This window comes from Trachemys scripta, chromosome 15, assembly GCF_013100865.1.
Source record: "Trachemys scripta elegans isolate TJP31775 chromosome 15, CAS_Tse_1.0, whole genome shotgun sequence".
Lineage (NCBI taxonomy): Eukaryota > Metazoa > Chordata > Testudines > Emydidae > Trachemys > Trachemys scripta.
In genome coordinates, this window is record NC_048312.1 from 5,153,350 (window position 1) to 5,181,211 (window position 27,862).

The window sequence follows — 27,862 nt, forward strand, 5'->3', positions numbered from 1 at the left end:
GGGGGGGCGGAGTGGGGGCAGGCGGAGAGCTGGAAGGAGAGAGGAGGGGGGCAGGGGGGAGCCCCAGCAGGAGCAGAGCTGTCGAGGCAGCCGGGGGGGGGATGAGGAGGAGTAAGGGGGGAGTGGTCTCCCAGGTGGAGCAGGCCAAATCAGGGGGGTCGCCGCACGCCTGAGGGGGAGCTCTCGGGGGGAGGAGCCGCGGGCCGGGGGCGGGGCCTCGCGCGGGGGGGCGGGGCGCTGGGGAGCCGCGGGGGGAGGGTGTATTGTTCCCGGCGCGGGGCATGCCGGGCCCGCCGCAGCCCGCAACATGGCGTCGTGCTGTCACCTGTGTGTGTGAGGAGGGGAGCAGGAGCTGGCCGCTGCGCCCCAGGCACGGCCGCCGCTAGAGATCCCAGCTCCCCCCCTTCCCCGCTGACAGCCCCCGGTCCCGCTTCCCCTCAGGGACCCCCGGCGCTCCGCTCCCGCCCCCCAGCGCGCGAGGGACCCTCTCCCTTCCCATCTCCCCCCGCCATGGGAGGGTAGCGGGGCCCGCCTCACTTCTGCCCCAGGATCGCCCGGTGCCAGCCCCATGGGGTCCCCGGCGGCCGCCGCGGCTGCGGACTCGGCCCAGTGGCTCTCGGTGAAGGAGGAGACCATCTTCCTACACGACGGGCTGATCCGGGTCACCGACCTGGCCGAGCTGCCCAGCGAGATCATCGGGGTGGCCGAGCCCGGGGACACCGAGCTGGAGGTGAGCCCCTCCCCCACCACACACCCCTGCCGGGAGGGGGGGCTGCTCCATGGGGCAGGGCGGGGGGTGTTAGGGTGTGTGTGTGTGTGGGGGGGTGAGGATGAAGAGGAGAAGGATGCACAGCGAGGGCTTGGGGGGGCTGGGCGAGGATGGAGGTGGTGGGAATCAAGGTGAGGAGGGTGGTGATAATGAGGGGAAAGAGAGGATGGAGGTTTGGGGAGGTTGGGATGAAGAATGGTGGATGCAAGAAGGTGATGGATGATTTTGGGGGGTACTGAATCCAGAGAGCTGAGTGGTTCAGGGTATTAATCAGCCCCTACCTAATGGTGACGGGGATGGAGAGGGAATGAAGATGGAGGGTGAAGGATTGAAGCAAAATCTCCTTGTTTAAATCGGTAGGGTGAAAAAAAAAATCGGTGTGTTCTAGAACAGCCTTTGATGTATTGATTTTTATTTATGGTTTTATCCTGATTTTAATTGTTGTTTTTGTATAGTTAGCAATTAAATCTGTTTGTCCTAGTGCAAAGCATCTGGGATACTTGGGTATCTAGGTGCAGTATTTAGGCTGTTGTAATGATTATTATTAAAAAGCAAGGGGAACAGCTGGGTTATTCATCACAGCTTCTGCCCCTCCCACAAATGTTGGTAGCTCTGGTGGAAGGCAAATTGTGCAGCTGTGTGTATTTGTGTATTATGTAAAATGTGACTGTGTGTAGATTGCATCTATTCGGTAGACTGCATCTTTTGCTGTATGTCTCTCTTCTCCTCCTCCCTCTATCACCCCACCCTCTCTCCCTGGCAGCATAGCTTGCAATGACACAGGGTCTTTGTCAGAGAAGCAGAGTAGTTATCTAAGTGGGGATGGTTCAGCAGCTTTATCTGTGTATTGTGTTAGGTCAAAGGCATTTATTTAAGCCGCAACCCCTTTAGTGAGGGTTTGGCTGCATACCAAGGTGTTGCCAAGAACCCACAAGCCACAGCAGGTGCAGAAGCCTGCAGTCTTGACAAAATCACTGCTAGATTCTGGTGACAGGAAGCTAAATTTGCTGTTTATGAAAACTTCCTCCAGCTTTCTCTAAAAAAGGAAGGTTATTATTATTATTTATTATTTATTTTGCTGACTCTGACTCTTTCCTCTCTGTGAGATGTCATTGAGGAGGGTGGGTCTAGGAGCACTGACTGGTTGTCATGAAATGGATATTGCACAAGTCACCCCCATAAAAGGCTCTCCTATTTGTGTGATATCTCCTGTTTGTTTATTTTTTATATCTAAATGGCATGACTCCTCTCTTGTGATCTGAATCCACTTTGATTTTCAATGAAACATGTATTCAGAAATTGATTTAAACCTCACTATATACTTGTGGAAGCAGTAGTGAGCAAACCATCTAATTACTGTATTAGAAGGTCTCATGGGCATGCTTAGATCTCTAGTGTGCTTGTTCCCTCATGAAGTAGTAAAGGATTCCTATTTTTCTGATACACTCTTATTTTCATGATTTTACAAACTAGACCAGAAACTTTCTCCAAAATGAAACTTGACATGAAGGGCCGTAGTATTGGAGCCTTACATGTCTCTAAAACTTAAAATAACCTGCCCTAAAATTATTAGTGGGGGAGGAGTGGAGCAGAGCAGGAAATGAAGTTTAAGGCTATCCTGTGTTTTATTACAGTTGTGTAAGGGGCTGTAAGCATGGTGTGGGTGTGATTTAAAACAACAACAAAAACCCTCTGAAATGGGAAGGCTAGAGTTTGAGTGCTATGTGTGCTTTCAGTATGAAACCTTTAAAATAGCAGTCTGCTATGATACCTTTGCTTGGTTGATTTGTAATCTTGAATTGGGGAGCATTGAGACACCAATATTTTGTGACACTGAAAATAGTAGAAGACCTTAAAATGAAAAGAGACCTTATTTTTAAAAATTGGATTAATATAGTATGCAGACTTAAATGCTTCTGGCCTTCGGGTGTGCAGAATTTTGATCAGTTGAGATTTTAAGTGACTAGTAAAAATGTTCAGTTCCTACCTACTACAGATTTTCAGTACTTTGCATACAACTTCTACTGTGCATTTTATATATAACTCTTATCCTTCCCTGGGAAACTGTACTGGATTTGTCCCAATAGTGAATATATTAAAAATATTTTGATGCATGGCTATATATTCATCCAGTAGATTGAGCCATTGCTATTCTGATTTGATGCATAATAAACAAATGTCAACTGTCCAAATACTCATCTGTTGTGAGATGATTGGGGATAGGGAAGATATGTTGCTGTTGCTTTGATTAATTCACTTTTATTTATACTTTTAAACTTGGCAAAGGGCACTCAACTCTGGATGGAAGCTTGTTTGGTATGTAATCTTTACATCTAAAACAATTATATAAATGAATGGATATCCCTAATTCTAGGAATCTCTCTGCATTTACGTGAGAGAGAATAACATCCAAAGAAGTTACTTTGGTTTCTTCTGTATGTTTATTTGTAGTTCTGTAAAGTCTCATTCTCTTTTAAAATAAATGTAACAAGAACAAAAAAACCATTGACATAACACTAACATTGTGACAAATTGATAATAAACAGGATATTTAAAGTTTAAACCTGACATTCCCACTCCTGTAAGATTTTGTTTGGTTTTTAAATGGAAGGTTATGAAATCTTTACACTCACGAGGAGAAAATATGCTCTTGCAGCAGTGGTGCTGCTGTACCCCGTGACTTGAAGTAGTAAAAACAAACACCAAATACATGGTTTCCATCATCAGCAACCCTGTTATAACAATTGTTCCAGCATTCCTGCCTTGCAGTATCCTTTAAAGATTAATTTCCAAATTTCAGTGTTTCAATAAATAAGCAGTCTTTTAAACTTGTATATCTGTGCACATGCAAAGTAAATATATGTACTATAAAAAGTCTGTATTTTCAGTGAAAAGTGAATATAAAAAAAGTGAATGTAATACTTGTAAAAGCTGCTGCAGTGATCAGTATTGACAATGAAGTCCTCTGCCAACAGAATATATACAACATATAGTCATTGTACAAGCTTCCCCACTAATATTCCTCAACCCTGATGTATCGGGATGAGAGTTTCAAGGTGTATTCAGTCCTTAGTTTCTCTGAGACTAACAAGGGTTGCCAGCAATGGAAATTGTTAGTCTCGGTCAAAGCCCCAGTGAACAAGTGATGACATTACAATGCTTTTTCACATAGCCCATCAAAGGGTAATAAATTTTTGCTCTGTGCCATGTAGACTGGATTCAAACCAGTCAGTGACTTATGTGGAAGGCCAGCAGTTCTAGAGTTAACAAGTGGGAGGTTCAGTTAATGTAAAATGGCACTTACTTTGAAACTTTTCCACTGGGGAAATAAGTGTGAGAAAAGTCCAGTTTCTTCCATGTTAGTCATAGGACTAAGTGAAATATAAATGCCAGTGGTCCCACTGCTGTCTTAATTCTTATACTTTAAACTTCACGTATCTGCCTAAGAAAAACAGCAGTCATTGGTATCAGAGGGGTAGCCGTGTTAGTCTGAATCTGTAAAAAGCAACAGAGGGTCCTGTGGCACCTTTGAGACTAACAGAAGTACTGGGAGCATAAGCTTTCGTGGGTAAGAACCTCACTTCTTCAGATGCAAGTCATTGGGACATCCTCTCTTAATGGTCTTCAGGGTTAGCCTGGGAAAATCCGAAGAATCCTGTACTTGGCGCTATAAATGCTGCTACACCTGTAGCCGGCCACCGAGGCCATGTCTCTGTCCTCATCTGATGAGGATCTAGTTACCTGTGCCCTTCTGTGATATGAGAGAGAGTAGCGATAGCAAGACTGCTGTTCAGATCTTGTGTGTTTTGTTGCAGTAGCAATAGGTTGTAGTCAGTGCTTGAATCATCCACATTGGGATCTGCAGTAGGTTGTTTTAGTTAATTTAGGTTTGACCCATCTGGGATTAACCATTTGTCATGGGTTTTAGCTCCCTGGAGGAGCCACAACTGTATGTGCCTAGAAAGAATTACTATTCCTCAGTAAGTGTGATTGTAGGCATATCTACTACTAAGGCTTGGTCTACACTAAACCCCCAAATCGAACTAAGGTACGCAACTTCAGCTACGTGAATAACGTAGCTGAAGTCGACGTACCTTAGTTCGAACTTACCGCCGTCCAGACCCGGCAGGCAGGCTCCCCCGTCGACTCCGCGTACTCCTCACTGCGAGCAGGATTACCGGAGTCGACGGGGAGCACTTCTGAGTTCGATTTATCGCGTCCAGACAAGACGCGATAAATCGAACCCAGAAGTTCGATTGCCTGCCGCCGAACCAGCGCGGTAAGTATAGACAAGCCCTTAGATACTTAGACTTGAAAAACTTTGCAGATGCTTACTAGCTGATGGACTAACCCTTGAGATTATAGGGGAGCATCAGCTCTGCTATAGTTAAGGTTGACACATGTTGGTGCGCTCAAGGCCCCCCAGATGGCTTCATATCACAATCACAGTGCTGCCAAGTTTCTCCAACTAATCCCTCCACCATTCAATACAGCTACACTTAATGGGGGGCATGCATATAATTCCAAATGATTGTCTGCTCCGGGGGGAGAGGGGCAAAATTAATGTTTTATTGGTGTGTAGTGTAACTTTATATTTCCTAGTTTTCAGAGGTTTGAGTTTTGTTGAACTGGATGTTCTGGAAGGATAGCACCAGGCAACCTTAACTCTGCATTAAGGAAGGTTTGTTTTTGTTTTTGTTTGTTTGTTTGTTTTTTGTTTTTTTTGTTTTTTTTCAGTGAATAAATACAAAAGATAAGGGTGGGGATCCCCATTAGCAAGGGGCAGTACCATTGTGAGAAACTGAACACCTTAATTCCACTGTTGGGATTTATAGCAGAATGCTGCTCCTGGAACTTTCTTGGGGGGCTCTCTTTCACAATGTCCTCTGGCTTAGCTTGTGTATTTATAAAGTCTCTGATCTCCCTGGCTGCAGAAAGAAGGGATGGTTTTCTATTATCTGGGCATTTACATCATACTTATCACTGTAATATGAGTACCTTTTCTACTCCTACCATAGCCCCTGATTTTCAGATCCTCTTCCACTGTAAATACTCCAGAATCTGTCTCTGCTGGTGCTCAGAGCTTTCCTAAGCAGCAGCGGTATGAAATGATCATGGTTCTCGAAAGTAGCACTGCTGCCCAGAAGGATGACACTGGATCAGTTTACTACTTGGCTCACATTTGGAAGGTTATCTTTGTCACCATAAATGAAAGCTTAAATTCTATGTAAGTTGACAATACTCTCACTCACCAGGGCAAATTATCCACTTGCTTTGTGAATGGATTTTTCAGCCTGTTCATTGTTTATTTTTTCTTATGAAAGTAATCCTGAAATCTTGGCCTGTCCCACCAACAGTCTGACTTGCTCTATAGTGTGGATGCTATTGTTAAATGTTTTGTATCACCAGTTACCTTTATTCAAATTTCAGTCACATTTAAAAAAACAATTCTGAAAGGCACTAGTCCAAATTATAGATCAGCAGCCTGCAGAACTTCATTTTAAATCCTCATCTAGCTACCTCATATGGAAAATGTTAGAGAACATATTTTTTGGAATTTATTCTGCAAACATCTATTACGAAGCATATTGCTTATCACCAACTTCAGTGAGACTACTTACTGCAGTAAACACGATGCTCTGCAGTGGGTGCAGGATGAGGGTCTGCATTCCTCTCCCCCCCCCTTTAGTAATTTGGATCCAAATATTTAAATAATAAAAAAAGCCAAATCAATATTTTCATATTATAATAGATTAAAACCTCCCACATAGATTTTTCTTAATATCTGTATGTATTTTAAATCTTTGCTGAGAGACAGTAGGATTGTTAACAAAGGAAGTGCAGGTAGAAAAACTAGATTACATTTTGATTGATATTTGTGTGCTCTTTTTATATACTGTGAAGGATACTAAGGATGTTTTAAATATTAGATTGTATGCATACATTTTAATTATTTTTTCTTATTTCTCCTATGGCATATTTCAAAGTGAGTGATTAAACTTATAGTGCTTCCACAAGGGAAACATGGTTCACGCTTTTAGCTGAGCAGTTAATCATGCTTCTATATACAGCATAATATGAATCAGAGATTTTGAAGGAGGATATATGATTAAAATTACTTGACATATTTAAAAAAATCCCTGAACTCTGATTATAAATTGAAGGTACATCCTGCTATGTGTTGTGTTACAGTAGCTGAAAGACTTGTTAGGAGCAATGGAATACAGCAAGAGTATTATGTAGCAATTTTAAAATTATATGTATTTTCAGATTTGAAACATGCCAAATATAACATGTGTACATATACATCAAATGTAATTGCAATATTACAGTAACATTTTCCAGATACAATAATATTGATTTAAGAAGAACGAAATATAGAAATTCTGTTAGTATTTGCAAATAACAATGAACACAATCTTTTATAACCAAGAAATTCACTTGAGTAATGCTTGTTAGAGATCCCAGGCCAGACACCAACAGCCAGCAGACAAGCGTGCAGTTCCTTAACCGTCTGTGTGCTGTGAAGCCCTGGGTCAGCACTCTGAGACTAGCAGCCTGCCTACAGCACAACAGCCCCAACCTGGTCTCCACCAGCCTTCCTTACCCCTTGCAGTGTGATCCCTCACCCTCCATCCCAGACTTCCCCAAAACCATCTGTCCTGAAATGTCCAGCCTTCTCCTGAAACATTCACAGGAGTAATAAGGGACATTGCTCCTTTAAAGAGACAAAAGCGCAGCAGTTTGTTTCTTTAACTGGAGTTAGTGATCACTGCAAGTCGAACATAGCACTGGATTCATTTAGAATAAAGGTAAAACAAGTTTATTTAATTGAAAAGAGTGGTTTTAAGTGAGTTCAAGTACAATGGATAAAGACACAATGGTTGCAAGCAAATAAAAGTAAAATACACTTTCTAGTGGCTAAGACTTTCTTTCTTGCTACGTACCAGGGAGTCTCTTACCATCTGGCATAGAGGTGCTCTTAGGGTCACACCTCCCCCTTACCAAACTGCAGGAAGATTAGCCACTGGCTGACCCAGAGGCAACAGGTCAGAACCCTCTTTTCTTGGCAGGGCATCTGCCATCATATTTTTTTTCCCCTTCATAGGGAAATTCTGTTTTGTCTCCTTTATTGGTTTACAGTCTCCTAGTAATAATATCAGTGTATTCATAATGTCCCTCATTGTTGTTACAAACATTTCATGTGATATTAATGACCAGTGTTATTAGATTTCAAATTGGCATATTGCACATCACCTTTTAAATAAATATCATGACACAGTGTGTTAGGTATAGTGAGTATGTCAGGCCTGACAAGAGTAGCTGACGCAGAGTAGTGAACTACCAGTGTGCCTCTGTGTCACAACCTCTGATTCAATTGTTTTTCTTCCCATCTATGTTGAGAGCAGTTTTTAAGAACATATCTTTTACGTATTTTGTGATTGGCATATGCTTGGAGTAAATGGTTTACTGAGCTGATTCTATGGTGTTCATGCGATTTATGGCTTACTGCTCTTGAAGGCTTTACTGATTTCTGTTGTGATTTCTGTTGTGTCTCTTCAGAAATTGTATTAACCAGAATTCCTAGATCCTAGTACAGTGACACAAGCCATCAGGCTGAGGGTTGAGAGTTTGTACACAGTATAGCATTTTGGAGCAGTTTAAATTTTGATATACTTTTGCTATGCATTTCACTTTGCAAGAATGTCTTAATCTAAGAAATTCTGGTATTTCTATCACAAAACTTGGAATTTACTATTTTGCACTGAGCTTTTTGCTTAAAGAATAAGTGACCACATAAGAAAGCAGTTGTCCATATATGTTACATGTGCTGGGGAGGAGACGGATGACCTTTTGGTTATGGGATGGGGCTGGAAGTCAAGAAGGGGGATTCTATTTTTGGCTCTGCTTCTATGTGCTTCGGTTCCCTCATCTGTAAAAATGGGAGTAATACTTACTTAATCCAAAGGGTGTTGGTGAAGTGTATTGCAATCCCCAAGACATTTGGCTATGTAGGTGCAAGGTTTTGGATCAGTGTGTAGTAAGAATTCTATTCTTAAACTGATTATGTGGAGAAATAAGTGAGTCCTATCTAGAAATTTCAAAAACTCTCCTGAATTATAGCTCTGTAGAAGAGGGCACGCTTCCTAACATGCTCACTGTGGTCTAGGTGTATAATAAATATATAATCAGATGATTTTTCCTAGTACTTCTAGATCATATTACATTTTACTTAACACTTTTTCAAATCCATAAAATTCCTTGCTAACACATTTTTCACTTCCATTTTTGACTAAGTAGGTCAGTAAAACTAATTTCTTAAGCCTGAAACTCTTCATAAAGTACATACAGTACATTTTACTAATTGAAATACAGTACATTGGAACAGTTACATTATTGGGATGTCGACAAGGAATCATTTTATGATAGTGAGTGGTCTTGATGGATGTTTAGATGCAACAATATTAACAAAAATGCTCCTTAATGGGGAAGTACTTGGCTAGTACTAAGTGGTATTTAACATCTTATTTTAACGCATTGTTAAAGTCTAAACTCCAGTCTTCCAATACAGAATTTGAAAATATCAATAAAGTTTAAATAAATTAACACCCCTATTCTTTAGGGGGGAAAATGCAATGAGATCTTTAAGGTCCTCAAGTGGAAGAGGGTCTGTTTTGTTCTCTTTCAAAAGACGACATCTTTGGCAACATGCTGGGCCTTATTTTTGTGCTTAAGCATTGGTGTAGTGCTGGCTGGAAGCAAACAGTGCTATCTGCTAAATGGTTGCTTTCCATAGAACTCTGTATAGGAAGCAACCAGATACTTGGCTTGTGAAGTTGCGTGGAGTCACCGCTAGAAGTGATATGGCTTCAGGCTGTAACAGATTTAAAATAAGAGAAAATACATACTATAAGCAGTGGCTATCATGTTATAGTTAGTGCTTGTAAAGTCTTGCATCAGTAGAGCACTTTGAAAACATGTCGTAATCAGTTCACAATACAGGATTTTTATTTCTAAAGTTTGAGATTAATATATTTCATATGTTAAAATTGTCTTACTCTAGATCTTTGGTCTGCAGAAATATTTCTAAACATGTATGTAAGCAGAATATATTAATGCTTATTACATTGATAGTTAAGTTCATACTTGATTTAATTACTAGAAAATTTTCATAATATTACATTTAGAACCTCTCTTCTGGCTATATGAATAGATTCCTTTGTAGCAATCTCTCCCCCACATACCACCTGTTTAATATACTCTTTGATATATTCAGGAAGCTAACTTCCTTTGCTATGGTTTTTATTTTCTGTAATCTCTTTTACGGGCAAGGAAAGTGACAAATTTAGTGATAAGGCACTAAGAAGCAGTTAAGACTCCTTGAGGTAATTTGAATAGCTATGTATTCAACTACTTCTGCTTTCCTTCTTTTATCCTAGAAGTACTAATCAAAGCTTAAATGCCATTGTTCTTGAGATATCAGGAATTCTTGCACACTTAAAATTGGTTTAATCTCCTCTTGATACAGGCATATAAATTCTACCAACATCACTGAGAGAATCGAGTGAGTCGGTTTCAGCACAGACTGTAAACATTTGGTGATAGTTTTTGTACTGCAGCAGAAATAATGTATCTGCTTATGGTTATACGCACACACAGTTTACTGCTGTCTGCAGAATTATGTGGTCCAGTCTTGCTACAGTTCACTTTCTTGAAATATAATCTTTTCTGTACACAAGCCTGTGCAACATTTTCTAGGTCTGAGGGAAAACAAAAAAGTACTGCATCATCTAAAACCAAATGTCAGGAAAGGAAAAACCCCAAGACCAGACTCTGCATGATGCATCAAGTTAGGGATCAGAATGTCGGAGGTCTGGCCTAGTGGTCAGAACAGGAGTTGGGTCTAGTGGATGGAGCAGGTTTCCAGGTCGGGGAATGGAAGCGAGGATCAGAACCAGAGTCATCTGTCAGATACCAGAGAGTCAAGTTAGAGCTGGGGTTTAGAGCCAGGACTGGTTGCTGAGGGTGAGGAGGGAGGCGAAAGGGCAGGAACCAGAGAAGAGGCAAGGATCAGGCACAGAGCCAGAGCAAAGAGGGAGCTAGGGGTGAGGCGGGAGTAAAGAGCAGTGCAGGAATAGGATTGGATGTGGATTTCAGGAGGCAGCCAGAAACAGGGTCCAGTGCGGCAGCAGCTGGGAGTCTGCACGGTTGCTCGGACAGCCCACTGAAGACACTTCCTGGCTTTAAGTAGTCAGTGTGAGCCAATCTGGTGGCTGCATGCCTTTTGTGCTTTGATCAGATGGCCTGACGTTCCAGGATTAGTGAGATGCTGCTTTGCTCATATCCATTGGTGGTGATGAGGGAGTGTCAGAGACCCAGGGGCCCCCACAGCCCTAGATTCTAGACCTGCACTCTCAGATCCTTATGCATATTTGGTTTTTGAGTGGTTTTTGCCTAGCCATTGTTTGTCTGTGGGTCAGTTGAGAGTTTAAAATATAATCAAGGTCACCTGAAGTCATGGATAGATGCTCTTTTATTTACTTGAATGTACAAGTAAACAAATAGTTCTTTGAGTAGTTGTCCCTATGGGTGCTCCATTTTAAGTGTGTGCATGCGCCTATGCACTTTGAATCTGAGACTTTTGATAACAGTGACTCCTTGGATTCCATAACCACTAGCGCATACTTAACCATGGACAGGTTTGTCATGATGTCCAACCTTATTTACACTATAGTAAAGCCCTCAAATCACAGCATGGCCTGCCTTCAGCTTCTGGGCCATATGGCAGCCTGTATATTTGTAATACCTGTCACCAGGCTTCATTCCCAATGCCTTCAAGCCTGGCTCAGAACTGTGTACGCTCCCAGCAATCACAACCATGCGGGCAGGTGTCTATCCCTCAGAGAATTTTCAGTTCTCAGTTGGTAGAAGGATCCCCATGGACATTCAGTTCTTGTGTCAGCCCCGTCAAAAATCATCACCAGAGATGTGTCCATACTAGGTTGGAGAGCTCACCTCCAGGGCCTCACACCACAAAGCAGATGGACTCCTCTTTTCACATCAGTCTACTCAGCCTCAAAGTAGTCTGGTATATGTGTAACCACTTTCTGCCTAAGATTAAGAGTCATTTAGAGTTATGGCAGACAAGTGTGACTATGTATTATATAAACTGTGAAGGAGGAGCAAGATCCCAATCCTTGCACACAGAGGCAATAAAACTTTGTAACTGGTGAATAACACACCAAATTGACATCTCACTAGCATATCTACCAGGTCTGCAAAACACCATAGCAGACACGCTGAGCAGACATTTCTGCCAACACCATGAATGGGAGTTGAGCAATCCTATCCTACAGAAGATTTTTTTCACCTGGGGCTTCCTGGAGATATAAACCTCTTCGTGACTCCATCTAATGCAAAATGCCGATGATTCTGCTCATGATGAGGTCAAGGTCTCAATTCTTTAGGAGGCACCTTTCTCACTTCTTGGCCTCAAACTCTGCTACATGCCTATCTCCCAACATTGTTTTTCCTCAAGGTCCTGAGCAAACTGAAGCAAGAGAAAGTGGTTATCATCTTCGCAGCACTGGCCTGGCTGAGGCAGGTGTGGTTTCCAGACCTGATTCACCTGACTCCGCGGTCACCTCTTCACCTCCCCTGCCAGCAGATCTACTGACCCAAGAATTTGGCACAATAACTCATCTCAGCTTCTCCTTGTTACATCTCAAGGCCCGGCTCCTTGATGGCTCTCGGGCATAGAAAAAGGGATTGTTCTTTCGAAGTACAAAATGTGCTGTTGATAGTAGGAAACTCTCTACAAGAGAGACTTACCTACAGAAGTGGAATTGTTCTCATTCTTGAGGCATTCAATGAGCATTATTGCCTTGCAAATCACACCTCAATCATATACTTGAATATCTGTTGAATTTAAAAACCGTGGGCTTATCTCTTAGCTCCATCAAAATCTACCTGGTCTGCTATTACAGCCTTCTACCTACCAGATGACAAGTTATCAGTATTCACACACCCCACGACTTCAAGTTTCATTAAGGCCTTTAATTCACCTTTTTCCTCACATTAGAGAGCCTACTCCACCTTGGGACCTTAATCTATTTCTCAGTGCATTGAGGAAGCCACACTTTCAGCCTATGAGGAGCTGTTCTCTCCTCCTTCTTCAAAAATGTGTTCCTCGTAACCATCACTTCAGCCAGAAGGGTGTGGGAGTTGGGAGCATGTGTGGCAGATCCACCCCTCCGTGCTATTTTATTGGGACAAGATGACTCAATGTCCCCACCCTTTCTTGTAGCCCAGTGTCTCTTCAGACTTCCATATCACCCAGGACCACTTGGTTAGAAATTGAATCAGATCCTTGATATCTGCTTGAGAGCTGAAAACACCTGACCCTTTTGTTTAACATCAGGATTCAGGATCCTCTGCCTGAAGTAAGCAGTAGCCCTAGCATCCCCTACTGTCTGTACCAGCTCTGGAAGCACTATCACTTGGCATTCAGGAACCGGAAATTGATTTTAAAAGAGCCCTTTTAATGTTAACAATATGTCAAAGTATCCTTTATAGTAAATACGGCAGTAGCTGATACTGGGACTGTTGCTCACTTAATCATAATTGTCTCTTTGATGCTGGGGTTTTTTGTTGTTGTTGTTGCGTATTTGTTAGATTTCAAAATGTGCCCAACTATACGTTATGGAGCATATAGTTTATTTAACAAAGGCCACAATATTTATGCAGCAAGAGAGTCATTTTCGCCCCTAAAACAAGCAAATAACAATACAGCCTGACCACTAGGTATGCATGAGAGAAAGAGAGAGGCAGTGCAGAAGCTCTAAATGTCTGTTAGTGGGTTTACTTTCTTATCCCATAGCCTGTCTTCTTAAGGCACTGACTTGAGGATATTAGCAGATCTAGATGAGAGTTCTAAGATTTTGACTCAGCTCTTCATTATGGACTGCTCCATTTCATTATTCAGTCCCCGTACTTGTATAGGAACAGTTATAATTTGTGACTGGTCTGCTTTGGTTCTATTTGCCAAGACCAGCTTTGTGAACTCATGCAAGTCACATTCTTTCTCTTTGTCTCTCATTCCCCTCCCAACCTTTATATGTCTTGCTTATTTTGACTGTGAGCTCTTCAGGTCAGGAATTCTCTCTTACTATGGGTCTGTCTACACTACAGAGGCACAGCTGCAGCACTTTAGTGTAGACAACTACACTAAAACCCCTTCCACTAAAAGCCATGGAAGGGCTTTTTTTACCACTAGTCAATCAAGCCCCTTGAGAGGTAATAGCTAGATGGACAGTAGAATTCTTCTGTCTGTCAGAGGAGGCGTGTGTGTGAAAATTTTTCATACCCTTAAGCAAAGTCACTAGGTCGACCTAAGTTTTAGGTGTAGGCCAGGCCTATGTGTTTGTACAGTGTCTAAAACAGTGAGATATCAGTCTTGCCCGAGGCTCCAGGTGCTACTGTAATATAAATGTCTTTGCAGAATGTGCAGATTCTTTTCTCCATTCATTAGGAATGCAGTGTATTCAGTCAGTCACTCATAGGTGAAGGGATTTGGGGGTTAGAGTTTTTTCATGTAAGCAATTGTTGTACCTTTGATTGACACAGAGGTTTTGTGTTTCCAAATTGGAGGTGAGGTGGTACATTCAATTGTGAATGGAAGTGGAAGGGCCTTATATGTATTTAAAATGCAGTCTAGACATTTGTAACTTATGTTTTAAGAAGCTTATATTGATTAAACAAACAAAGCTTTGACATTGAAGTGCCTAGTAGTCAAAGCACTGGATCTATATAAAAAATCTTTGGTGTACTTTAGGTAAGAATTTGCACATATCTATTTCAGAAATTGTGGGATTTTTTTAACATCTCCAGCATTCATTTATTTTTTATCTTTATTCTTTCACGCTTTTCTGGGTATAGCAAAAATTGTGTTGAGGTAATATTGATGGGATTTGAAAGCTTAAAAAAATGTTAGTTATTTATAACAAATGTTTTATCCCTTACTCTTAAAAGCCTGGTCTCTGTCTGCAACATTTTAATGAATTTCTCCTTTGCTCGCTTTGTCAGCAGTGGGTGGTAGTATGAATTATTTCTTTTTAAGTTTCTCCCTAAATAGCAAACTGTGCCTATGGCTCAACTTCTCCTTCTCACTTTACTACCTTTCACTGAAATTACTTGCGATTTAGGAAATAGTCTTTTGCAAGCTCTCTGTGCAAGTATAGAGTGAGCCTTTTTAGTGTCTGTTCTGCAGTACTAACTAAGGAGATGTCTATACTGCAAAGAAAAACCCGCAACACAGAGTCTGAGACTGGGTCAATTGACTTGGGCTTGGAGTGTGGGGCCAAAAATACCTGTATAGATTTTCCCACTCTGGCTGGAGCCCGGGTTCTGAAACCCGGTGAGGTGGGTGGATTTCGTATCCCTGACTCCAGCCCAACCAGGAAAGTCTATACTGCTATTTTTTAGCCCCGCAAGCCCAAGTCAATTGGGCCCAGGCTATGAGACATGGTGTCAAGGATTTTTCTTTGCAATGTAGACATACCTTTAAGTGCTGGCTTGTGCTCTCCCCTGTACAACACTTGGAGTAACTATTATTTATACCAGTTTATCATTTGTTGTCTTACCTTGGCTGCCTCTGGTGAAGAAAACTATAGCTTGTGCTTCCCTAAGCGAACGTTAGTGCTCATGAAAGGTGCTAAGTTAACAGTCCTGGAAACTGAAGTCCTGTGTATTCATCCACTGGGATGCAGCTTCCTCACACTTCCCTGTTTTAGAGTGATTAGGGAAAAGAGGATAGTTCTTGGATCTCTGCTCTGAGGTTCTGTGTGTAAATTAGCTACTTACTGGAAAACAGTAACCCTATCTAGCCTTTCACACCTACCTGCCTAAGGATATTTAAGGTGATACCATGCTACTCAGTTACTTTTGACTGCCATCAGCTACAAGCACTGCCTTGACTGTGTCCATCCATACCACTGTCTGTTCCTAGAAAATTGCCTCTGGTTTTTCTAGCTAGTGTTGGGATAGTTTAGTCTGAACTTTTGGCATGGCAGGGACCTCCCCCCATTTGTGGCTTCTCTGAGCCTTGTCTGCTTTGTTGAAGCTGATGGTATGAGCCTCAGCCATCTGTAACATGAAGACTTTAAGTTATGGCCCATCTGTGGTAGCGCTATGGCCAGAACCAAAGCCCACTGAAGTAAATGGGGAGGGGAATTTCTGATGATGTCCGTGAGCTTTGGATCAGCACGTTTGGTGCTTGCTCTGTCTCAAGAAAATGCTCAGACTGAGATGCTCTCTGGCTAGCACATCTCTCAAGGGTAGAGAGCCACTCCAATATTTTCTCATTGTTTCCTTGTTCTCTCTTGTCTGTCTGTATCCATCTGTTGTCTCTTGTCTTATACTTAGATTGTAAACTCTTTAGGGCAGAGATTGTCTCTTTATGTTGAAAAGCACCTAGCATAATGAGGTCTTGGTCCATGACTAGAGCTCCTGAGGCTACGGTATAACTACTACTACTAATAATTCAAGCTCTGTTGCATGGACATCAACATGCAGGCTTTATCCCCCAGTGCTGAGCACCTGGGGGAGTCAGCATTAAAGTCTTGATCCTGGTCGGCCAATTCTGGTCCCAATAACTATGCACCTTTGATGCCTAGGGACTCCTCAATATCATCCCATAAAGCAAGCTTTGTTTTCAGAGGGTTGGCTTTGTTCCCCTTGTCTTCACATTGGGAGTTTAAAGAGGACTGCTCTGCCTTCAAGTGTCACATTTATCTGCTTGTCGAGTCCATGTAAGAGGCCTGTGGAGCCCTGAAGGATTTTGCTCCCCAGAATCTGGATTCTTTCTTTGAGTCAAGAAGTTGCAGCAGTTGAGCCATGAGCTCTGTGAGTCTATCCGGCATGGTCCTGAGTTAGCTTTGACATTCAGAGGTATAAGGAGCTGGAGGAGGCATAGGAAAAGGGGAGGGTACAGACTTCTAGGTTTATTTGCTTGTTCTACTACAGACTACAGTAAACAAACTGCTGCGTGCGTACTCTCCTTAATATACCTGTGCGCTCTTTCAACATTGAATGTCATGGTAATCTGAGCTGGAATATCAAAGCAATCAGTCGAACCCACCAGGTTTCGTATGGTTTCAAAATTATTTTGAAAGAAAATCAGAAATTGGGCCAGGTTTGCCAAAAGGTGCATATCCTAAAGGCCCATCAGTACTACAGCGATAACCAATTCAGGGATCCAAAGTTTTTATCAGGTTGTGGAGACACGAGACATCTATACTTTTAACCATATTAAGGCTGAGTCCCCTGACTCAGTTATAGTTTTAAAGGTAGGGGCTTAGTGAATCTTCCAGCCAACCTGGTTTATGTTTACAGTTGATTACAAAATATGGAACCCAGCAAGTTTTTTAAAATTTTGTGTCAGTGAGTAACCATTTTAAATCAACTATTTTCTACTTCAATTAAATCATTGAATTTTACTATAAATTATCATATGACATCTGTCTGTACTGCAGACATTTTTTATTTTAAAAATCCTATGCAGTGAGTATTTTAACTTCTCTCAAAACCAAATAATATAAGTTGCCAAGATGCCAAGTGGCTTACAAAATATATGAAAGAAATGTCTTTTTCTATAGGCCTTTGCTAACTAATAAAATTAAATCTAAATTTGTATTTCTATAGCAGACCACAATGTCTCCAAACAAATGACATTTGTGTCCAAGATTTACCAAATACGGATTATGCTAACAATAGAAACTTTGAAAACTGTTTATAGATTCATAGATTCCAAGGCCGGAAGGGACTATTGTGATCATTCTAGTCTGACCTCTTGTATAACATAGGCCCTAGAACTTCCCCCAAATAATTCCTAGAGCAGATCTTCTAGAAAAACATCCAATCTTGATATAAAAATTGTCAGTGATGGAGACTGTACCAGGACCCTATTGATAAGTCTCAAGTAATAAAACCTCTGAATTCTTTTGCAAAAAAAGAAATAATTTTGTAGCCAGTTCAAGAAATGCCTTCAGCATTGATACAGTTCACTTACAGAACCAGCTGTTTGTTGTGGAATATCAGAAGTACTATTTTGACAGTTGACTCAACTTTCTTATCAGTTGTTAGTGAGTGAGATGTATTGAGGAATGTGCACAGATGTTGCAATATAAGAGCAAGACCAAGCAGATGTGTCCATTTCTGTTTGTGGCAGATAAGGATTCTGAAAATGGCTAGAAGTAAAGCATTCAAGGTAGGGAATTTTGTAAAAACTGATGCTTCTAAGATCAAACCAGACACAACCTTTCTAGAAATTTCAGCAGCAAAGCAGTACATCTCTGTGTTATCAGCATCCAAATGATAGTCTAATCTGTCATTCACTCTTGCATCTGAAAAAGTGAGGTTCTTTCCCACGAAAGCTTATGCTCCCAATACTTCTGTTAGTCTTAAAGGTGCCACAGGACCCTCTGTTGCTTTTTACAGATTCAGACTAACACGGCTACCCCTCTGATACTTCTAATCTGTCAGTGATTCTTAGAGGAAAGTAAAGAAACATACCAAAGAAAAGGAGCTGGGGAGTCCCACAAACAGTAGGTAATTCAATTTGATATAAATTGTGTCAGCTTGCAGGGAGCATCCTTAATTTAGTTGAGAACTGTCCTGGAAACTTTATGAACTGAAATTCAGAAGCTGTATACTTTAGTAAACCAAAAGATGTAAGCAGGACTAGATGTATGGATGCAAATCCATATCCAGCAATCCTTAGAGATTTATGACCAGAGACTGTCAAGTAAGCAGTGTAAAAAAAAAAAAAAAAAAAAAAAAAAAAAAAAAAAAAATTGAAATTTACCTAATACTCTGACATTATATGTTCACTTCTACAAGTGCCTTGCTCTAATTTGTTAGAAAAAGTAAATTTTCACTTGATTAATCTTCTGACTTCCAATCTTTTAAGACTTGGGGACAGATCCTCAACAGGTATAAATCAGCATAGCGCCAATGATGTGAATTAGCATAGCTCTATTAACATCTGCTGAGAATCTGGACCACGATCGTTCGCATATAGGAATCGGAGGTAGATTATTGAATAATAACGCCAAAATAAACCATTCAAGCAATAATTAAAATTTTTCAAACTCCTGTTCCTCCTCTTGTTTCCTACACAGAGACCTTTTCCTGAAAACGGAGGGGAAGAACCCAGTTTTAGTCTTTGATTAGTTAGATTGGTCAAGTGACCAATGCTTTTGCCATTTGTAATGACAAGTGTAATTTTAATTGTTAGATTGATCTTTATTTCAGCTAAGTAGCGCATCCTGGAGATGTTCAGTTGTCTAGTTTGCCATTTGGATTCTTGATTAATTGTGGAATGAAATGTTCTTTCAGATGCTGCCCAAAGATTACTGCCTTCATATTCATGCATAAATACCAAAAATCTGTGTGGCTTTTCCTGTGTGGATAAGAAACATGTCTTTGGAGTCTTTCAGGTTTGGCTCCACAGTTATGATTTCTTTGATATTTGTGTGCTACAATCATGTTCCAAAAGAAAATGGTAAACTTGATAAGTTGAGGGTAAATGCTCCTTCAACTTACCCTGTTATGTTGAATCCTGCACCGGAACAGTGGAAAAGCTGATCTATTGCAGAGATGATGAAGGTGATCTCTGTAGTCAGTTACTACTTATGCACCCTTCCCTCACCTGACTGATACACTAACAAAGTATTAATGTTTGTTTTCCCTGTAAAATGCTTGTGACTTCCCTGGGTGGTTGCAATGACAAAGGAATGTATCTGAGCCCAGGATGAAACTTATTTTGTAGCTTTAAATGTTGTCACAGGCCTTATATGCTTATTAAGCATGAGAATAGACTACAAAAAGAAAAGGTACTCAACATTTGCTGAGAAGAAAAAGTATGAAATAATTGTTAAAAAAATATTTAAGGCTGACCTTCTTACTCTAGAAATCAGTGTCTGAAGAACAACCTAGCTTTATTAATAAATGTTCTTCCTATTGCTTATAAGGAGCCATTTAAAATGGGCTAATTCTGAACAATCAAACAGATTTTTAAAAGCTCAGTAACCTGTGGGCACTGCTAAATGATATATGTAGCAGTCACCTAAGTGTAGGCACCATAGGATGTCTATTTGGTTAATTATCTCCCAAATCTTTTCAGAATAATCTTTTTCATTGTTTGTAGATAGTATATTAAAAATGTACCCTTACAAAAGATACACAAATAGCAAAACCAGGAATTTTCTAGAATAATGAAAATACTTAATTATGTTTGTTTTCTGTCTGCAAAACGATATTTAAAATAGGAATTTGATGTTTACTTGGAATTAAAGTTAAAAATACCCAGTCACAAGTGTCAGAATAGTTATGAAGAAATTTCAACTTAAATATTTGATCCTGATCATAAAAATAAATAGCAACAAAACTTGTTCTAATTCTTTGATCTTGCAAAAGCTTGTTTTTGATTTCTTCAGTGGTTTCTTTGTGTAACATGAGTTGATTAACATTTAATAAATTTAAAGCACAAAGTAATGTATGTGTCACACATATGCACATTGTATCAGGTTTTATTAAAGCAGAAAAATTACAAAATGTATTATCAAAAACATTCTTCTGGGAAGGAAAAAGTTAAACTGTCTTCCAGCAGTTCAGACACAATTAGGACACTTTAGATTAGCGGATGCATAATTTTGCTTATTTTTCACAGGTTAGGAATGAAATGGAATTTAAAGCACATGGCTTTCTATTCAACAGCAGTCCAGAGAGCCCTTCCTACTGGCGTCCCAAATGTAACATTTGGGGGGAATTGTACTGTGACAGATTGTTGGACTGGTTGATCTGATGGTTCATGAGGAGATCTTTAGAGCCCTGCAGATCTGCAGATGTTCACTTTATATCCACGGATCACGTTTGCAGATAGCGGATCGGATGCGGATACAATTTTTGTATCCGCGCAGGGCTCTCGAGATCTTTCCCCTCATGAAGTTGGTCTTCAGAATTAAAAAGTTGGAGAGCTTTTGCTATACAGTATATGGCTTGGTATCATTGAGCTACCCTACTGATCCCCCTTGTAAAGGTCTACGCTCAGAACTGTTCCCCTGTTGTTAAGGCTATCAGTGCTATATAATTTATTTGTCAGTGTATAACATTTTAACTGACCTAAGACAAGATGTTGAGTTTGGGCTGAAATTGAGCTTTGATTTGAAAGTTCCACTCAATCAGTTTGTCTTCTTTCACTTCCTTTCTTTTCTTCTTCCTCCTTGGTTTTCATTTCATATACATTAATAAGATAACGGAATAGTAATCTGTACTCCGGCATTCTCACTTTGAATCTCATGCTTTAGGTCCACTAAGTGAGTAACTGTGTTTCAAATTAGATACAGACTTTGTTTATAGTCCGGAAAGGCTGGAGCGCGTTCTGAATCAATAGTTCTATACAGGAACTTATAGCTTAGCTAGGCACAATTAGATGTTTAAACCTCATCTGGCACACACTTTGAAGACGCTATTATTTTTGTAGAGCAAAAAAGCAAAATATATTTGATCTATAAAATATTGATCTAAAAAAAATCAAACTAAATGATCTAGTGTTTGTCATAGTATCAAAGGAGAAGCCAAATAGCAAGCAGGTAATGATTATCTTTTGTGTTGCCTGTGACATTTGTCTAGCAAGTATTTAAAAAACAGACCAAAAAAAACACACAATATTTTAGGTGTTTAACCCTTGAGGGGAGTCACCTTTTCTTTGGAAGACCTACTGTTTAAAAATATTGTTAGTTTTTAGACTTGACCTTTTTAATTGTTCTTCCTCTTTGCTGCTGCTGCTTGTTACTTTCCATTTGAGAATCCATCCTCATGAGTTACAAGTAGAGAGCCCTGTGTGGATACAAAATTTGTATCTGCATCCGATACATGATCTGCAAACATGGTCTGTGGATATAAAGTGGATATCCGCAGATTTGCAGGGCTCTAGTTACAAGCAACACATTTCCTGCATATAAAGTTTATAATGTTTTGTTCCAAAAAGTCAAAAGTATGACAACCTCTAATACAGATGAATAGAATATTCTGCCACAGGAGGCGAGAGAATACACAAAGCCTAGCACTTTAAAAGAACAATTTAATATAAACAGTATTTATTGTAAATGTATTATTCAGTGTATGTATAGTTTAGTAACTAACATTCTTAGACTGGAAATATTGATCTACAAAATTTACTTGCTAATATTTAACCATTAAAAAATATCTTTGCTAATGTAAATTCTGTAAGAATTTCATTTTTTTTAAACGTACCCTTTTATTAGTAAGGCTAAATCCTGCTCACTATACTCAGGTAAAATAGTTTCACTGATTTCAGTAGGTTTATTCATGAAAATGATGAATATGACATATCCTGAAGTGATTTATCTATTCTTGTTCATCACATTTATAAAATTTATCTTTATTTTCCTACTGTATACTCTGTATGCCTATCCTGTAAGTTAAAAAACACAAAATATAGAAGGACTGCCTGTCAATATAATCACCCCAGCTCAAGTGACTCTGCTGATCTCAGATGTGGAACTGTGTAATATGAGGAAAAGAGATCTATCGTCTCTCACAGAAATAATGGTTTTCTGGCTTAGTACTTGGAAGAATTCTCCAAACATTGCTTTCCATTAGGGTTACTTGATTTTATTGTTCCCACTTTGTTTCCCATTTTATTTGGAAGTGCCAAGATAAAGACATTTTTCTCCTCATAGAAACATCTGATCATAAGGTGTGTGTTTGATGTGACAGCAGCTATCAGTAAAGAAGAGAACACGATATAACTGCAAACATTTGAAGCAGGTGTAACAGAGTAATGGGATAAAAGTGAGATGAATAGCAGGGAAAAAAAACTTCGCAGTGGGAGGGAGCTGTGAGGTTAGAAAATTGGGGGAAGCTCTATTACTTGAAATGTTCTAAAACTGGAGAAAGTACTACAAAATGTACTTCAGGGAATAATCGTGCACTTCTTGGGACATGGACTTAAGACTTGAGATGTTTTCTTTGTAAAAATATTCTAACACTTTAGATTGGGATTATGTTTCAGTCTAATATTTAGAAGTTATGTTACGTGTATTATGTTGGACTTTGCTTTTTTTAAAGCATTTCTAATAAAAGCAGACATGTTTGCACTAGTAAACGTGACCTTGTTCTCCTCTTAGATTCTAACATTTGAGACTAAGAATCCAACAGAACTAGCTGAGCGTTTGCGTTCTGTATGTGGAAACCAGAGCAACGCCTATGCCCGTCTGCTTGAATACCGTTTAAATGCTTTGCGTGGACTCTGGAATGCCCAGCGCCAGCTAGCCTTGGAAGAACAACACGAACGGGAAAATTCTGGGGATGAAGAAACATTGGCCTTGCTCAAGCGTCAGGGTTTGTTACAGCAACCTGAGCAAGCACCATTTACTTCACGGATGGGACTTCTATTGGTCTTTCCTCTCATTCAGTCTCAAAGCAGAACAGACCCTTCTCTCTGTAACATAACTGCTGAGGTACTATTGAATTGCCTTCGAGATTGCCAGCCTTTGAGTTTGACTAAGGAACCAGCTGACTGTCTTAATGGAATTGAATCTTTGCTCTGCTCCTGGTTGGAGGAAACATCTGCCTCAGGCCAACAGATTCCATATAAACAAAAAGAGAATGCTGCTGCCGCCCTTGTTGCCTTGGCCTGTGCAAGGTAAGAAGAGTCTATATTAGACAGATGTCATGGTTGATGATGGTAGCATGTGTTTGTGCTAAAGAATGGCAGAAATTATAATGTGGTCATGCTGTGGAAAAGCTTTTCATTTTACACTAGCTAGTAGTCTCTTCATATTAAAAATTGGCTGGAAAAGGTGAAACCAATATGCAAGATATAAATGCTCAGCTCATGTGGAAGAGGAAAGATTTAGGCTAGGACTGACTCTTGTGCATGTGGTTTCCTTTACTGTGTTGAACCCATCTGTAAGGATGGTTGACACAGGATACTTAACATTCTCTTCATTCTCTTTCTTTTAATAAATGGGGAAACGTTTGTCTGACGTCTCCCTGTGCTCTGTGACCCTGGTCCTGCAGCTTATTTTTCCTCAAGGGCTTATATGGAGGTCGATGTACTTCAGTCCGTCATCTGCTGCAGGAGGTCTTTTTCATTCAATTGCCACTTTACATAGAGAAGCCCTCAGAGGAAGTAGATTGTGCTAATTCAGTTTGTCTTGGACAAAAAATGGTGTAGGCTAAGACTTTCAAAATTAACCATTTGTTGATTGATTGATTTTGTTTGTGTCCTACTTCACTTTAAAGGCTCCTGATTTTTAGAGGACTGGTGTTTAGCACTTTCTGAAAATCATGACCCTCTAATGTACACCAAATCTCTGGAATACTGTTTCCCATTCTGGTGTCTGCAATTCAAAAAGGATGCGATAAATTGGAGAGGTTTCAGAGAAGAGCTACGAGAGTGATTTAAGAGATTGGAAAACGTGTCTTTTATAGTGATAGACTCCAGAAGCTCAATCTGTTTTGCTTAATCAAGAGAAGGTTTGGGGGTGGGGAGGAAGAGATTTTATTCCAGTCTAGAAGTACCTATATGGGGGAACAAAACTTTGAGAATGGGTTCTTCAGTCTAGCAGACAAAGTTATAGCAAGATCAAGTGCTGGGAGTTGAAGCTAGACAAATTCAGACTAGAAATAAAGCACAACTATTTAACAGTTAGTGTTATTAACCATTGGAACACCTTACCAAGGGTTGTGGTGGATTCTACATCAGTGGCAATTTTAAAATCAATATTGAATCTTTTTCTAAAAGATCTGCTGTAGTTGAAACACAAATCAATTCAGGGAATTCCTATGCAGGGTTATACATGAGGTCAGAGTAGATGACCACAGTAGTATCTTCAGGGTTTATAATCTATTAAATGCATTAAGTAAAATGTATGTGACAAATAACATTTGTTTTGTGCACCAGTTGGGGGACAATGGTTGCTATCTGGCATGTCTAAGTTATTATCAAAAGGCATGGATAATGTCTTTGTGAATTTAAATGGTTAAAGGAACCAAAATTAACTAAAAGCATTGAATTGAAGATCATCTTCTTAGCTTGTCTTTACAAAATTATCTACATAATGCTACCTACAGTGTTATAGTATTTTGAGTTTTGTGTTTATCTACAAAAGCCATGCACTCCTCCATGCATTGGGCACCATTTATAAAGAAAGAAGCCTTTAAAAGAAGACTGCTATTGATAATCCTTTTTCAATCCTGGATGCTTCATTTTCCGAAGGATACAAAAGCAATGGGATGAATATTGTTTTAAAAAACTGATTAAAATTCTTGGGGGGAAATTGAAATTGAGCATTTCAAAGATGGGATGTCAAAGGACTGTCAACCATTAGAGGCTTTTTCCAGGGTGTAGCACTACTAAAGTTTGTACAAAACTAATGTACTGGTAATCTGCTTTCTTAGTTTCTATATGCACCTGCAAGTTAAACCTTTTGTAGAAGCTCCTAAGGATCCCCTTCAGTTGGGGAAGAACCCATTATAAGAAACATTTTGGTGGTGGCCTAAACAATTAAGAGATTTCTACCGGTCAACTTCTCTGACAAACACTTGCAAATGTATACCCCAAGTTCTATTTCCTAGGCTTGGGATTTTTAAATTCCTTTTAAGGATAATCAATTGCGGAAAGCACTTGACTGTCCCTTTGAAGCCTTCATTTGCAACACTTATAAACCAAATATAGTCCTTCAAGCTGCATAGATGTCATTATTTTTCTGAAATGATGAATAAAAAGAATCTAAGATGCTCTAAAGGTGATTCCCAGTTGCCCTCCCTTGTATATTGTTTATGGAGCTGCCTGTGGCAGCTCATGCCCAAAATAAGAAGTGGGTTCAGGGCTGGCAGTTAGATAACATCCTTCCCTCTGCCCCCTCTTTATTTGTGTTACCCCAGAGTTGGGTGGAAATAATCCAGAAGAAGGATGCAAACAGGAAAAGATGTTGGCTTGTTGAGAGAGAAAACATCCTTGAGGTTTTACAAAAAGTTGTCATTGGACATTGTCTTAAATATATGTTGTCCTTTGTTGCCTTGCATACAAATTAGCGTATTTTCCATGAACAAAGACTTCTAACTCTTATTTTAATTATTTTCCTAGGGGATCACTGAAAACTTTTGTTCACACAGTACATCTATTACAGAAACAGACAGACCTGGGATCCCTGCCTGTGGCTGATGTATTATATAGGTTGGTAATAACTTTTCTAATTGTAGTTCTTTTGCATCAACCTTGAAAATGTGTAAATATTAAAGATAAAAGATTAGTCGCAAAATGTGATCCACTGACAAATCCAAGACTTTATAGTTACTAAAATGAAAATTTGGAAGCCCTAGGAAAAATCCGGTTAATTGAGGAAGGATAATGATAAAAGGCTAATTCTCAATATGTGTTAATTTAAAAAAAATTAAATTCCTAAAGTTCCCTTAAAATGGCTTAATTATGAACTGTAACATAGAGATAAGAAATTTCCCGTTTGAAAAATATCTTTAATCTTAATTTTCAAGCTGGTTAATTGTTGCTTTTATCATTACTCTGAAAACATTTTCTTTATGTATCTTACTCTGTACTCTTTTTGGTTTAAAGGTTGCTGCTTCTGGAAGGTGGGCCTGGATCTCCCTCCTGTTTGCTTGGGGGAAAACACATGGTATCTTGGGGATTTGAAGATATGTTACCTGCACCTGATGCCAACAGTGGCTCCAGCTCTGAAAACAAAGGTGAAGAGTTTGTTTTATGACTATACTAAAATCACTTAAGAGGATCAGATTTTTTTTGCATTGATTGTACAGAGTATTTTTTTTCCCCTCTATCTAAATCTTTAAAATTTGAGAAGTTCTTTTTCTTTTTGTTGGAAAGAGTATAAAAGCAGTCATGAGGCATAACAAAGAGCACACATGGGGCCATGTTTTTCAGAAGATAGCGTACTTGGGCATCTGTAGGAACATGCAGGCACTTGTTATATCTGCAAAACCCCACATTTGCGCAAGAAGATGGCTATGTAGGGACCCAGTTTTCCAACTTGCACATTCAAAAACAGACTAATGGGCATGGACTTAATTTTACAGGCAGCTTGTTATTACTGGGTCATCTTTGTAATAGTACACAATCTTTGTAGTACACAATCGTGTAAACTTGATGGAGATGGGTACATGAGTGAATAGAGCTTCCTTTGGTTGCCTTTTTTTTTTTGAGTAGGGGATTGACTGGAAGAAACGAGTCCACTTGTATTAAAATTAATAAAGTTTTAGCTGGCTAAAGGAAAGTTTTAAATCTGCATATTGATGTAGTACAGTGGATTGTATCACTTGCTATTGGCTTCAATGCATGGGTACAACTCAGTTACTGGTAAGGACTGAATGTCATTTTTATCATGGCTAGTGATCTGGGGTGTACATTTAGGATTCTGTCAAGCAATATGCATAGGAGAACTCATTGATTTCAATGGGAGTTTTGCACAAAGATTAAATTGAGAATAGTTTTTATAATGAAACTTCTGTTTTTTTGTCTAACGCATTATTGTCACGTTAAGCATCCATTAGTGGGAAGACGCTTAACTTTAGGACTGCCAGTGTTTTTGTCCTTTCTCTTCCTTACCCATCCTCCTCTGCTCTGACTTATCTCTTTCTGTGCCTCTCCTGTTCTTCGCTCTGTATTTCCCTGCCTGCAGCAATTCCCAATTCTCACCACTTCCCTAATTCTATTGCTACAAAGGTAAGCAATGAAATAGTTATTGTTGGTGTCATCAGACTTGAGTTGACATCTCAGTGAGATCACTGGAGATGAAAGGAATTCACACCTCTGAGTCATTGTGTCAGCTTGCCTACAGACTCAGGAAGACAAATGTATTGGTTTACACTCTATACATATTTGGAAGCTTATGTTTGCAACCATGAGAGCTAGGAAGTTACTTGTTCTGAAAAAAAATGAAAGCTTAGATTCTGTGATCTGAGTCTGTAATGTGAACTACCAAAATACCTTAAGTGGGCTGGTTATTTGACATTCCTGCATTAATATTA

General features: G+C 39.8%; 1 protein-coding gene across 1 annotated transcript in view; it reads left to right on the forward strand.

Moving 5' to 3' along the window:
* The first annotated feature begins 296 nt into the window (after window positions 1-296).
* HECTD4 (HECT domain E3 ubiquitin protein ligase 4) overlaps window positions 297-27,862 on the forward strand; it is a 112,262-nt gene continuing 84,696 nt past the window's right edge. Inside the window, exons 1-4 of the mRNA XM_034791435.1 lie at window positions 297-730; window positions 22,981-23,498; window positions 25,947-26,036; window positions 26,433-26,563. Of these exons, the coding sequence (XP_034647326.1) occupies window positions 569-730; window positions 22,981-23,498; window positions 25,947-26,036; window positions 26,433-26,563 (901 nt within the window). The 5' untranslated portion in view covers window positions 297-568. The remainder of the gene's footprint in view (window positions 731-22,980; window positions 23,499-25,946; window positions 26,037-26,432; window positions 26,564-27,862) is intronic.